We start from the raw sequence: 13,101 nt of genomic DNA on the forward strand, positions 1-13,101 counted from the left end.
TTACTATTGCTGTGTACCCTAGTTTTTTGTTTTTATTTTGTAGCTGTATTTATGTTGTTCCTTTTGCTAGTATTCATCCATACATCATCTTTATACACGTTCCACTTAAGAGTGTTGTGGAGATCCTAGGGATGAAGCTAATCTAACAACTCTGGACACAAGGAACAAACAATCCATCCACACCAGGCACCAGCCTGTTTTGTTGAACACTTATCCATACTCCTTCTCTCATTTGCAAAAAGCCAGTATTGAGTCACCAATGCATGTAAAAGTGTCTGTCTTTAGGATATATTAGGAGAACCAGATTACTCAAAAAAACAGAAAAACAGAATGTGCAGACTCTGTGCAAACCTGGCTGAGATTCAAACTGAGGACTCTTTAGCTGTGAGTCTGCAATACTATCCACTGCGCCACCTTGCCATTAATGGAAAAAACGATAAAACATAATCTACAAATAGTTTTGTCAGTCTCTGCAAATAGAATAGCTTGTTTTCTCTTGTTGTTTAGCTGTTTTATCACTGAGGGAACGATGCTGCAATTTTTGTTTTGATTAATATAGACATGCATCTCTCCCGACACGATAATATTTAAAAGCATTTGTTCCTGTTGAGTGCCTTCTGTGATCTTAGATACTTTCCTATTGGCCCATTATATCAGATATTTAGGGATGTTTTTTCTTGAATATACAGTAATTAAAAGACTATGATTTCTGATATTACTTCGTTTTCATCACTTTTATGATGGCCTATAATTATTAGCTAATAAGTTAAAAAATAAAATTATATTACAAGTAATAGCAAAAATGTAGTATTAATATAGACAATTGAAATAAAGAATAATACACTGGAAACAGAAAATTCACCTCATACTACAGACCCTGTAGCACATAATAAAACTGGTTTCTCAGAAGTAGTGAAGAAAGACCACTTCTAAATAAGAGGTGAGTTTTAAGTTTGGATTTCTAGGGATGGTGAAGCATTTATAAACAAATCCATAAATAGGTTTGAGATTAGCTTAATTTACATTGTAGGCTGTGTTATATTTAAACTGTAGCTAAAATAGACAAATTCTTCATCAAATCAACGTAAATCTAAAAAAGAAAAAAATGGCAGGATTAGAATGATTTAAGTTTCAACTGAGTTTGACTGCTACATGTAATTGTAACTGAAAATCAGACTGGAGTCAAAACCAAAATGCCTTGGTCCCTCTGCTGTTTAAATATAAAACTTGCATGTTTAAAAGAATAGCAAAAAATGCATCGATTCACACCATCTAAAAGCTTTGTTTGGCAGAAATTGACCTTGTAATCTGATTTCTGTATGATGTAATACAGTGTTAGTGAATTAAATGGCAGTCATGTATCATCACCTGTTCAATTTTCAACAGTACTTATAGGAAGGTTAGTGTTAGAATTACATACCTCCACAAAGAAGACCTCTGAACCTTACACAGGAAAAATCATTACATTCACAGTAAGCTCCATAGATACGTCCAAAACTAGATGGATGGCAAACACATTGCCCACAGTAGCATTCCCCCTGGCCACTGCATGAATCTCCTGCCTCATCTCGTTTGCAGTCACTTGTCTGTATACTTTCTTCAGTGCACTCACAGTGTGGGCCCATGTAGCCAAGGTTGCACCTGCACATACCACATTCAAAAGTGCCTTTGCCCTCACTACATCTGGAACTGTTCAGCTCAATTTCATTGTGACAGGCACAAGTGCATAGGGCTTCAATCTCTACTTCCAGTGCATCTTGAAATCCCACTGGCTTAATCATAAAGTGCTTGTGCTTCTTCAAGCAGTCAGTTAACTCCACTGTTACATTGAATGATACCTGTAGAAGAAAGGGTGTGCAATGTAAGCTTACAAAATGTTTTTATTATTATTATAAAGACTTCCTTAATAATAATTCCATAATAATGCCATGCTAATTAAATAACACTAAGAAAGCAGATTTCAAAAGTGATGAAATTTTACTTTAACATCTAATCTTATTTATGCAAATAATGATAATAAAGGACTGTGATCGACTGGTGTCCTGTCCTTTTTATATTGCATGATTTGTGCCATAGGCTGATGAAGTGTAAATATTTCTTAAGTGGTGGCACTACAGTGGAAGTTGACGTCCAGTTCAGCAATATGAAAAAAGCAAATGTTGCTTATCTACATATAATTTACTAGTTGTTATTTAAACATGAGTTTGCAAAGCATTACTACTATTATTAGGATTGAAGCCTATCAGCAAATGTTTTCACCACTGTGCATAAGCTGGAATTTTGTGGCATGCTTATGTTATCTCAAAAACAAAACGTAGATGGATTTGAACAGAAACTTGAGTATCTTGGGTATTTTTTTTTCTTGGGTATTTTTAGTTAAAACATATGCACACACACACATCTTTTTTAACCTACTTAATGTAATTCATGGTAATGGGGGCTGGAGTCTAACCTGGCAGCACTGGGCACAAGTTGTAAAGCAAACCTTTGTAATTTTATTATTAAATCTAATTATAATCGTAGATATTGTAGCTGAGCAAGTGATTTAAATTCTTGTTTTTTCCTTCTGTCATTGTTAACAGAAGAATCAAGGCAGTCTTTATGATGACAGGTGTGAAATGCAGTCTTAACATTTGTAAAATATGTGAATGTTTCATCTGACCTTAAATTGCAAGATTGCTTCTATGTTTTGCCCTACACTTATTTCACAAGCTACTAATGAACCTGGAAGAGTTGAACTACCTGTGCAACTTGAATCAGCAGCAGATACCGCAAGTGACAAAGACACCAGCAAATGGAGAAAGCTATTGTCTGTGGCCATCACCTGTAAAACAATTCCCTTTTTGGGGATTGTCTTGCTGTTGCCTCTGCAGTGCACTTTCATTTACACCAAAGCAGGTGAAACTGATTCACAATCACTTATGCTTCCTAACTGGACAGACTGATATCCCTGAAGCTTAAATGATTTGGTGTTAGACTATGATGGTTAAGTGTTCCCTTAGTTGTTTGAGCAGGTATATGTTCTAATAGCTACTTTAACACTACATGAATTAATTTAGGAGTGGTGTTTTTACTGTATGTACTGTATATTCTAATTTGATTTCTAGCTTATTTTTCTAGAATGGAAAATCAAAATCAGAACAAACCTTATCTCCCACTTTAAGATGTGAGCATTTCTTCTGTCCGGGAAGGATGTTTTCATCATTACAAATTGCAGTAAATGAAATCTGTAAATCCTCTGTGTCACCAATGACTTCCAGTTCAATTTCTGATCTTAATTCCTTAAAACACACACACACATAACTAATTAAAAAAGAAATGACTCATGAAAAAGACTCATCTGTGTATGTATATATATACATACATACTACAGTGGAGGAAATAATTATTTGACCCCTCACTGATTTTGTAAGTATGTCCAATGACAAAGAAATGAAAAGTCTCAGAACAGTATCATTTCAATGGTAGGTTTATTTCAACAGTGGCAGATTGCACATCAAAAGGAAAATCGAAAAAATAACTTTAAATAAAAGATAGAAATTGATTTGCATTTCATTGAGGGAAATAAGTTTTTGAACCCCTACCAACCATTAAGAGTTCTGGCTCCCACAGAGTGGTTAGACACTTCTACTCAATTAGTCACCCTCATTAAGGACACCTGTCTTAACTAGTCACCTGTATAAAAGACACCTGTCCACAGAATCAATCAATCAAGCAGACTCCATACTCTACAACATGGGAAAGACCAAAGAGCTGTCCAAGGATGTTAGAGACAAAATTGTAGACCTGCACAAGGCTGGAATGGGCTACAAAACCATTAGCAAGAAGCTGGGAGAGAAGGTGACAACTGTTGGTGCGATTGTTCGAAAATGGAAGGAGCACAAAATGACCATCAATCGACCTCGCTCTGGGGCTCCACGCAAGATCTCACCTCGTGGGGTGTCAATGGTTCTGAGAAAGGTGAAAAAGAATCCTAGAACTACATGGGAGGAGTTAGTTAATGACCTCAAATTAGCAGGGACCACAGTCACCAAGAAAACCATTGGAAACACATTACACCGCAATGGATTAAAATCCTGCAGGGCTCGCAAGGTCCCCTGCTCAAGAAGGCACATGTGCAGGCCCGTCTGAAGTTTGCCAATGAACACCTGAATGATTCAGAGAGTGACTGGGAGAAGGTGCTGTGGTCTGATGAGACCAAAATAGAGCTCTTTGGCATTAACTCAACTCGCTGTGTTTGGAGGAAGAAAAATGCTGCCTATGACCCCAAAACACCGTCCCCACCGTCAAGCATGGGGTGGAAACATTTTGCTTTGGGGGTGTTTTTCTGCTAAGGGCACAGGACAACTTAATCGCATTAACGGGAAAATGGACGGAGCCATGTATCGTGAAATCCTGAGCGATAATCTCCTTCCCTCTGCCAGGAAACTGAAAATGGGTCGTGGATGGGTGTTCCAGCACGACAATGACCCAAAACATACAGCAAAGGCAACAAAGGAGTGGCTCAAGAAGAAGCACATTAAGGTCATGGAGTGGCCTAGTCAGTCTCTGGACCTTAATCCAATAGAAAACATATGGAGGGAGCTCAAGCTCAGAGTAGCACAGAGACAGCCTCGAAACCTTAGGGATTTAGAGATGATCTGCAAAGAGGAGTGGACCAACATTCCTCCTAAAATGTGCAAACTTGGTCATCAATTACAAGAAACGTTTGACCTCTGTGCTGGCAAACAAGGGTTTTTCCACTAAGTAATAAGTCTTTTTTTGTTAGAGGGTTCAAAAACTTATTTCCCTCAATGAAATGCAAATCAATTTCTATCTTTTATTTAAAGTTATTTTTTCGATTTTCCTTTTGATGTGCAATCTGCCACTGTTGAAATAAACCTAACATTGAAATGATACTGTTCTGAGACTTTTCATTTCTTTGTCATTGGACAAACTTACAAAATCAGTGAGGGGTCAAATAATTATTTCCTCCACTATATATATATATATATATATATATATATATACACACCCATACAGTAAATGCATGTAAAAAGTATTTTAAGTAAAAAAAAAATGAAGTTACAGAGTTAAATTAGCATACCAAACCATTCTGCATATTGAAACTTGACAGGTATGACGTAAATATACTGTAGCTTGATTGTCATATTTTTTCATATTCAAGTTTAGCTCATTACAAAACATCTTATAAAGTTGAAAAGTTTGATATTATCACTTGACATTATCAGCAGTCAATTTTGCCTAAACCAGCAATTTGTTGCTTTTTTAACTTTTGTATATGCAACTCAATCTTTACTGAATAGATCACCTATCTTAATGAGCAGTTTGCCATAGCACTTGATAATACCACCAAGTACATTGGAAATATTATGATTATCATGTTAACTAGGAAGCATGAATGTGGAGTTTAAAATATAATTGTGTGGTCTCTGAGGCTATGGATCTGCGCTGGTATCCCGAAGGTTGCCGGTTTGAATCCCCGTCAATGCCAAAAGAGATCCTACACTGCTGGGCCCTTGAGCAAGACCCTTAACCTTCAATTGCTCCAGGGGTGATGTACAATGGCTGACCCTGCGCTCTGACACCAAGGGGTATGCGACAAACCAAGTCATTTTCTTCGGGATTAATAAAGTATAATAAAATAAAAAAGAAATAAATAATCACCCTCTGGCAGTTTGGCTGGGTTTGTAGACATTTTTTCCCCCGTCTCATTTTTAAGCACCGGTGAGAGGACAGTTAAGGGGAATGAATAAAACATTTTACTTTCAAGCAGTTCTGCAATAAAAGTGTATTATTTATTATTTATTTATTTATTTGCTTTCATTTTAAATGTCTTTAGATTTACAATAAGTACTCTGAATGCAGGACATTAAGTGCCTGTCATGATCTTTTATCATTTCATCAGTTCTGAAGGCTATATGGAAAAACCTGCTGTAAAGATGGGATTTACTGTGAAATCATGTTCCTACACATTTCTGTTAAAAAATAAAATGTTAAAAAGACACATTGTGACAAGTAGGGCATTTAGGTTATAATTATGCACAGGTATAATGCTTAATAACTAAAGGCTCCGTGTAAGATGCATGCACAGTAAGTGATGAAGGAACACCTTCCTCTGTTCTGTCAGCTTCACCTTTTGTAAACTCTTTTCCATCAAAAAATAGGAGCAAGAAAAAAAGAATCTCATGACTCTCGAAAACAACACCTTTTTGCACATCTGAATTATTGGCAGAATTGCCAAAAAAGCACCTGCCTCACATCTTAGGCATGTAGCAGCAAAATAAAATTATTTTGTGTCCTAACAAAGCCACTTATGGTATAAAACATATACTGTAATAATTAATGGACTGACTAATGCACATCTTTACACTGTTTATTTCTAACACTGCATGCCAAACATTTAGACCATTTTAAAAATAAGGCTACAAGTAACGTCTTCTTTACTTCCATATCTGTTCATACCTCTTCCTTCTTTTTCAGCATATCTTAAAACGTATTCTATAACAGAAATGAGCTTGTAAGTTTAGAGTAGGTGCCACTGCAAATAATCTAGGTACTTAAATATTCTTTTTACCCTAACACTTTGTTTCAGCCTAATGTTTCAGGCAGGATTTCCTGGGAATAAAAACAAGTAAGCCTTCAAATAGAGAGCATGCTTGGACCTGCTACCTTGAGAACATGATTCACACAAAAGAAGGGAGTTCAATCATGGCTCAGGCAATAAAAACACCCTAACCCAAAGAATCCTCTGCCTCACAGTACCTCCCCCTCCTAATATTCAGAAAAGAAAATGAGACAGCTAAAGTTTTCTTTAATTGAGCTCAAAAATACCAAGACAACACTTTCCTCAGCATTTTGTTTCATTTCCAACTTTTATGTACTTTCACTTTACATAATGTAACAGGAGCCAGAAATAGCCTGTTTAGACTTGAATTTCAAAAGAATGCAGCAACAAAATGTTGCCAATACAACATAAATCATTACAGCATCTGCCTGTTTAATTCCTTTATAAGTTGTTAGTTTTTTTTAGATTTGCTGGTATGTATTTTAGTTATAACAATAGTATGTGAGATACTCCTTTTTATAAAGATCTTGTAAATATGTTTAATTGTACAGTAAAAAGTAGGGCTTTCATTTCTGAAATGTAAAAATTCCTGGCAGGAACCTCTGAGTTCTTTATTATCTAATACACATCAGTCTTCTGGTGCTGCTTTTCCCAAAGAAGACTTGTGTGACATTTCCTAACGGCAATCAACCACAAGACACACCCTAATAATAAGACACTTGAGAGTCTCTAATCCACCTGGCATTGTGTCTTTTGAGATAAAAGCAAACCTAGAGAAAGAACACATGAATTTCAAAGAGTGAATAACCTAGCCTGTAACTGTGTTGGATTACAGAATTGATTCATTTTTTTTAATTCAGAATATGTTCTCCAACTTTCATCTTTATTGTTTTCAGAACCTAACTAACTGGATCAACAACAATAAGCTGGTTTAGAGTAATTTTGGAATACTGAATGCCCTAAAATGTAACAATGTTTATCTGCTGTTGTCTGTGTAAAGAACTGTTTTCAGACATCTATGAAAAATTATATTTAACTAGCTTCTACCTTCTCCTGTTTTCTTGTTGAGAAGCTTTTTTGAAGGTTACAGCTTGCAACAAAAGTGTTCATTGCCATCACAATTTTACTTTGTAACCAATAATTGTAAGTTATAATTTAACATTGTGATTTCTATGGAAAGGATATCAAGGTGTTTGCTGTGTGTCCAACTGAGGAATCTAAGAGGAACGTCTCTGCTGTTTTCAAATCTGGAATAGCCTGCCAATAGGAATTCGCCAGGCTAATACAGTGGAGCACTTTAAAATACTGCTGAAAACACATTACTTTAACATGGCCTTCTCCTAACTTCACTTTAATTTAATCCTGATACTCTGTATGTTCAATTCATTATAATAACTACTCATGGTGGCTCTAAAATCCGTACTGACCCCTACTCTCTCTTCTGTTTCTTTTTCCGGTTTCTTTGTGGTGGCGTCCTGCGCCACCACCACCTACTCAAAGCATCATGATGCTCCAACAATGATGGACTAAAAGCCAGAAGTCTACGTGACCATCATCATCAAGTCCTTCCGTGAGAACCCTAAATACAAAGAGGACTGTTTCATTTATGTGAGGTAGAATGCCCAGAGGGGACTGGGCGGTCTCATGGTCTGGAATCCCTGCAGATTTTATTTTTTCTCCAGCCGTCTGGAGTTTTTTTTGTTTTTTTTCTGTCCACCCTGGCCATTGGACCTTACTCTTATTCTATGTTAATTAATTTTGACTTATTTTATTTTCTTACTGTGTCTTTTATTTTTCTATTCTTCATTATGTAAAGCACTTTGAGCTACATTTTTGTATGAAAATGTGCTATATAAATAAATGTTGTTGTTGTTCAAATGACGATGTCCTGTTAGTCTCATTTAACAGTAATCTACATTATGCACTGGGATAATTCAGAGCAGATGGTTAGGATGAGAATTAGCATCTTCAAATCAGGGACATGGTGCTTTCCCAGCAAAACAGTGTCAGGTACAATAAGGGGTGGACTGAGCATGTGGTTAGGATGCCCCCAGTGCATCTCCCATTGCTGTACTAGACATGACCCACTAGAAGAGAAACCTAAGACCCGAAAATGCAGAAGGGATTATATCTCCTGGCCTAGATGCTTTGTGAATTACCCAGAAATTGCTAAAGATAAGGTGGCTGGTCAGTCCAGCTTGGCATATTGCTACTGCAACTCTAACGCAGGATAAGCAGAGTGAAAGTGAAATGATGTTATTACTATTAAAACTGACATTTTCAACTCATATAAAATTTGATCGAACATGTGGGTTATATCATTGACTCAGGCATTGACTTTGCTAATTCCAGTTTACCTGGTGCCATCCTGGGCTGTTTTCCACTTTGTACCTGCAGGGATAGGCACTGGCTCCCTACCCTCCAAACTTGATAAGGGAGTTAAGAAACTGATGGATGGACAGTTTCTAAGTAAAAGTAAGTCCACAAAAAAGGTTGACAATAAAAGGTTTGATGAAAATTATTACATTAAAAAGGGCAATGACCTCTGTTAGTAGGTTTACTAGTCGGTGGATGCAATTGTTTCTCAAAGCAGTTCTCCATGTTTAGAGTTAAACATGATGAAGAGAAGCTATCTAGGTCATACATATTTCTTACCTTATATGCAGTCATAATCAACTGAAGGATGTTTCTGGAATCACTCTGTAGTTTTCCAACTGTAGCCCCAGGAATCATTTTAGCATAATTCTAAAAAAAATCAGATTAGGAAAAAAACAACATTTTTTATCGTGAATGATTTGTAATTTTTTTTTTACCATTTTCAAATTATGTTTTGTTAGGTGGTGCTTTTGATCTGTGAATATTGTTAGCCACATCACAGTTCTAGTGACCTTGTTTGGTTCCTAGTCTTGTCATTGACAGTGTGTCATTGTCACTATTTGTGAAAATGTCATATGGACACTCCAGTTTCAGCCCAAAGATGTCAATTTTCTGTTAATTAACAATTTGAAATTAGCATAGCATGAGTGAACATAGACATGTTTAATCAGTCGATATACTTAATGATTATTTAGTCTGTGAATCTCCACTGCTTCCTGTAATATTAGAGCAGTCTTTATTTCATATAGTATCTAAGATGGAAACATTATATTAAAGCTCTATTATAACGCATGAACACACACAGGAATTCTCCTGTTATGGACTGGCATTTTCTCTGTGGCTGGGTTTTAACTTGCACCAAATGCTACAAAGATAGACTCTGGTTCCACACAACTCTCTGTTATATTTAATGGGTTTGAGAATTTTTCATTATTAACATAGGGTGCAAGGCAGGAACCAGAATTGGATGGGATGCACAAATCCAGAGAAAGCTCACTTAAAATGGCCAAGTAAACTGACATGCATACCTTGAACACATTGGATGAAACCCAGAGTAGCTGGAGAGCACACCATACAGACAACCAGAGAATGTTTAAACTCCATACAGAAAGTGAACGGACATGGGGTTTGAACCATTGTGTCACTGTATCAAAAATCAAATTACATAAGATATTTGCACATAAAGGAGCAACAGTATTCAATAAATTTCAATATGTCCCACTGATTTATACTTTAAATGGTCATACAGAAGTATTTCTCCAGTCTTAGTATCATTATACTGGCTGTCTGTATCCTTTAGAATTGATTTAAAAATACTTATAATCATACACTGTATAAATTTGGAGTGTCTTTCCCCCTACATTCTGAGTCATAATCTTGTATCCTTGATCATGGGTTTGTTATTGTTCTAACAGACAAACATAAAAGAACTGATGATGTAGTCTTTAGCTGTTATGCACCAAATGTTTGGAATGCTTTACAGATATACTTAGAATTACAACGAAATTAAAAACTTCTAAGAACTCACTGTTTAAATTTGCTATTTTCATAATTTCTTTGCAATAGTTATACTGTAAGTGCTGCAATATAATAATATATTTAAAGTTTGAACTGCTAACCAACCACTACTTTTCTCCATTTTCTGTAGTGGCATTCTGCACCATTGCCACTTGATCAAAGTACTCAACTGCAGTCTTGGGAAGATTTTGGGAAGAATGTGAACAGTCCAAACTGCTTCATCAAATATTTTTGAACTGTGCTGTTATGATTATTAGTTTTTATTCAATTTGTTGGATGTCTCAGAGTGAAAATTAAATATTTCTGCATCTATTTAGGGGTTTTGGAACCAATGATACAAAAAAAACCATTTGTTTTTTGTTTAATGGCAATTTAAAAAAAGTATTTAACATTATACCACATTAAGATCTTTGTGATACATTGAGTTTTTCCATACCAGTTGTACCCATAATTCCTCAGAATGCTTTTGTCATCAGAGCAACTATATAAATGTCAGTACATGCATTGTACATAAATTCAAGTATCATGTGCTCACAAAATCTTTTCATCATAGTCTTCCTTATTTAGAAATTAGTTTTGGTTATATGTAGGTTCTTTGAGTTTTGGTTAGCAATTTCCTGACTGCATTCATTTCCCGTCTCACCCCAGTTCAGTAAAAGTGAATCAGTAAAGTACTGAATATTTTTATCACATTAATGTATACTAGAAAACACAGTGGTGGAGTGATCTTTTGGCCTTGAAACCCTTAGTGCAGCATTCCTAAACTGTGGGCTGTGGCAGCAGTGCAGCTGGGCCACAGCCGACCCTTGACAAAACCCACCACTCTGACAATCATGTTCGATTACAGCTGCAGCATCGCAGGTGGCTCTCAGCCGATAATGGGAGGGCAGGCCCATGGTTGGGATGCGAATTCAGTGGCATGTGCAAATCTGGGTTGTGATACCGCAAAGACTGGGAAAAAGTACCCTAGTGGTTTATTTCCTGCAGCATCTTGCAGATGGCATTCTTGCTTTCCTCTCTTCCTTGGAGTGCTGACCATATCACTGAACTTTTACCATTCCAACTATTAGAGACATAAACTGCATTTAGGTAATAGTATTTTAAGCTATGGTTAATATCATTTGGTCCCTGTCCATTTTTAGTTTGCTTATTTATATAGTCTATTTTTTATTTTATTTTTTTCTTTGCAATTGTAGCTATTCTGTTTTTTGTATGAAAATATGCTATATAAATAAATATATTCCAATGTTATTGCATACAGTATGTGATTTCTTCGATATTTTGCACATAGATGTAGCTTGCATTTATGCACATATACTACATAGACGTTTTAGCTTGTACTATCCTAAATGAACTGTGAAAAAAGGCTTCTTTGAAATATAAGCATCTAGTAGCAAGCAAGGAAGCAAATTTATAACTGAAGAACAGGCAAGAAATCTTACTGGAGTAGTCTGATTACAAGAAAAAATGTGTCTTTTACAGGGAACTTTTGTAAATGATGTCTGAATAAGATGATAAAAAACGGGCAGCAAAGCAAACCCTGTTGCTGTTGTCTGTTTATCTTCATGTTATTCTTCTTGAAAGTCTTGAAGCTATGCAACCTTTAAACCAAGCCACCTAGAAACCGCAGAGGAACCAGGGACTTGGCAGCAGATAAGAGGTTTGCCCATGCTTCTCTTGTAGCCAGGAACATGAGTTTTGACAATAATGATAATGACATGCTCCTCATCCCTTCAGCTGCTTACATGTTCCAAGTTATACCAGCAAAAAAAGCCAAGTGTTTTTTTTCTCTAAGATTTCAATGATTTGCCTTCTGATTCTTGCTTTGAGGTGTGTGAGAGTGTTTTTGGGTTAGCATTAGAATGCAAGATAAAATAACTAATTTTTCTATAAGTGTGTGCCCCTGCAACATTGTATATAGGAGTGTGAGGACTCAAGATAAGTAGTTTACTTAACTGTAAGTGTACTGTAAGTTAAAAAGGTGATTAGGAAGAAATCGTTAGTGGAAAAAATGTGGAACAGAGTAGAGACAAAATACTCTTGCTTATGGAGACACTATTAGATTTTTAAACAAATAGAGTAGATGAATTTTCATTTTGGTTTTGAGTACTGTTTCCAATCATATCCATTATCAAACACCAGTTAATTATTACATTTTTAAACTGCTCAATGATATGTAAAGCTGTGTCTGCAATTAATTTGAAGAGAAAACCATATAAAATGTATTTGTATTTGCAATACAACATTTTTGTTTTGTGTACTATTAATCAATCATGCCTTAAAACAGGCAAAAATCAAAACTGTCTATCATACAAGTGTACATATTGTTCTGATAGCAATGAACTATTGTTAGTAAAAGAAAAAAATGAACACAAGGCAAGATGTTAGGCAAGAAATCAAAGCAAATTTCGAAACAAAGACGCCAGAGACTCAGACGTTAAAGCTAGAATGTAATCAACAATCACACTGAAAACATACTGCCCATAGTTCTAAACCAACAAAGCTTTTACACAAGATTCAAAGTAGGTTTTCTTTTAATGTTTATCTGCAGTCACAGATAGTCATGAGACATCAGAACTGACTTTTTATTCTGTTGCCCATTACGACGTCATAAGTTGCGGTAGTGACTTAGCTACACT

The 13,101-nt window shown here is 35.9% G+C and overlaps 1 protein-coding gene across 4 annotated transcripts in view; it reads right to left on the reverse strand.

The window, feature by feature from the left end:
* Positions 1-13,101, reverse strand: part of itgb6 (integrin, beta 6) — a 112,718-nt gene that overhangs the window by 30,347 nt on the left and 69,270 nt on the right. For all 4 annotated transcript variants that reach the window (XM_039757477.1, XM_039757475.1, XM_039757476.1 and 1 more), the window contains 3 exons: positions 9,224-9,313; positions 3,147-3,281; positions 1,421-1,838 (listed from right to left, as the gene is read on the reverse strand). In XM_039757477.1, the coding sequence (XP_039613411.1) occupies positions 1,421-1,838; positions 3,147-3,281; positions 9,224-9,313 (643 nt within the window). The remainder of the gene's footprint in view (positions 1-1,420; positions 1,839-3,146; positions 3,282-9,223; positions 9,314-13,101) is intronic.

Source organism: Polypterus senegalus, chromosome 6 (genome assembly GCF_016835505.1).
Source record: "Polypterus senegalus isolate Bchr_013 chromosome 6, ASM1683550v1, whole genome shotgun sequence".
NCBI lineage: Eukaryota > Metazoa > Chordata > Cladistia > Polypteriformes > Polypteridae > Polypterus > Polypterus senegalus.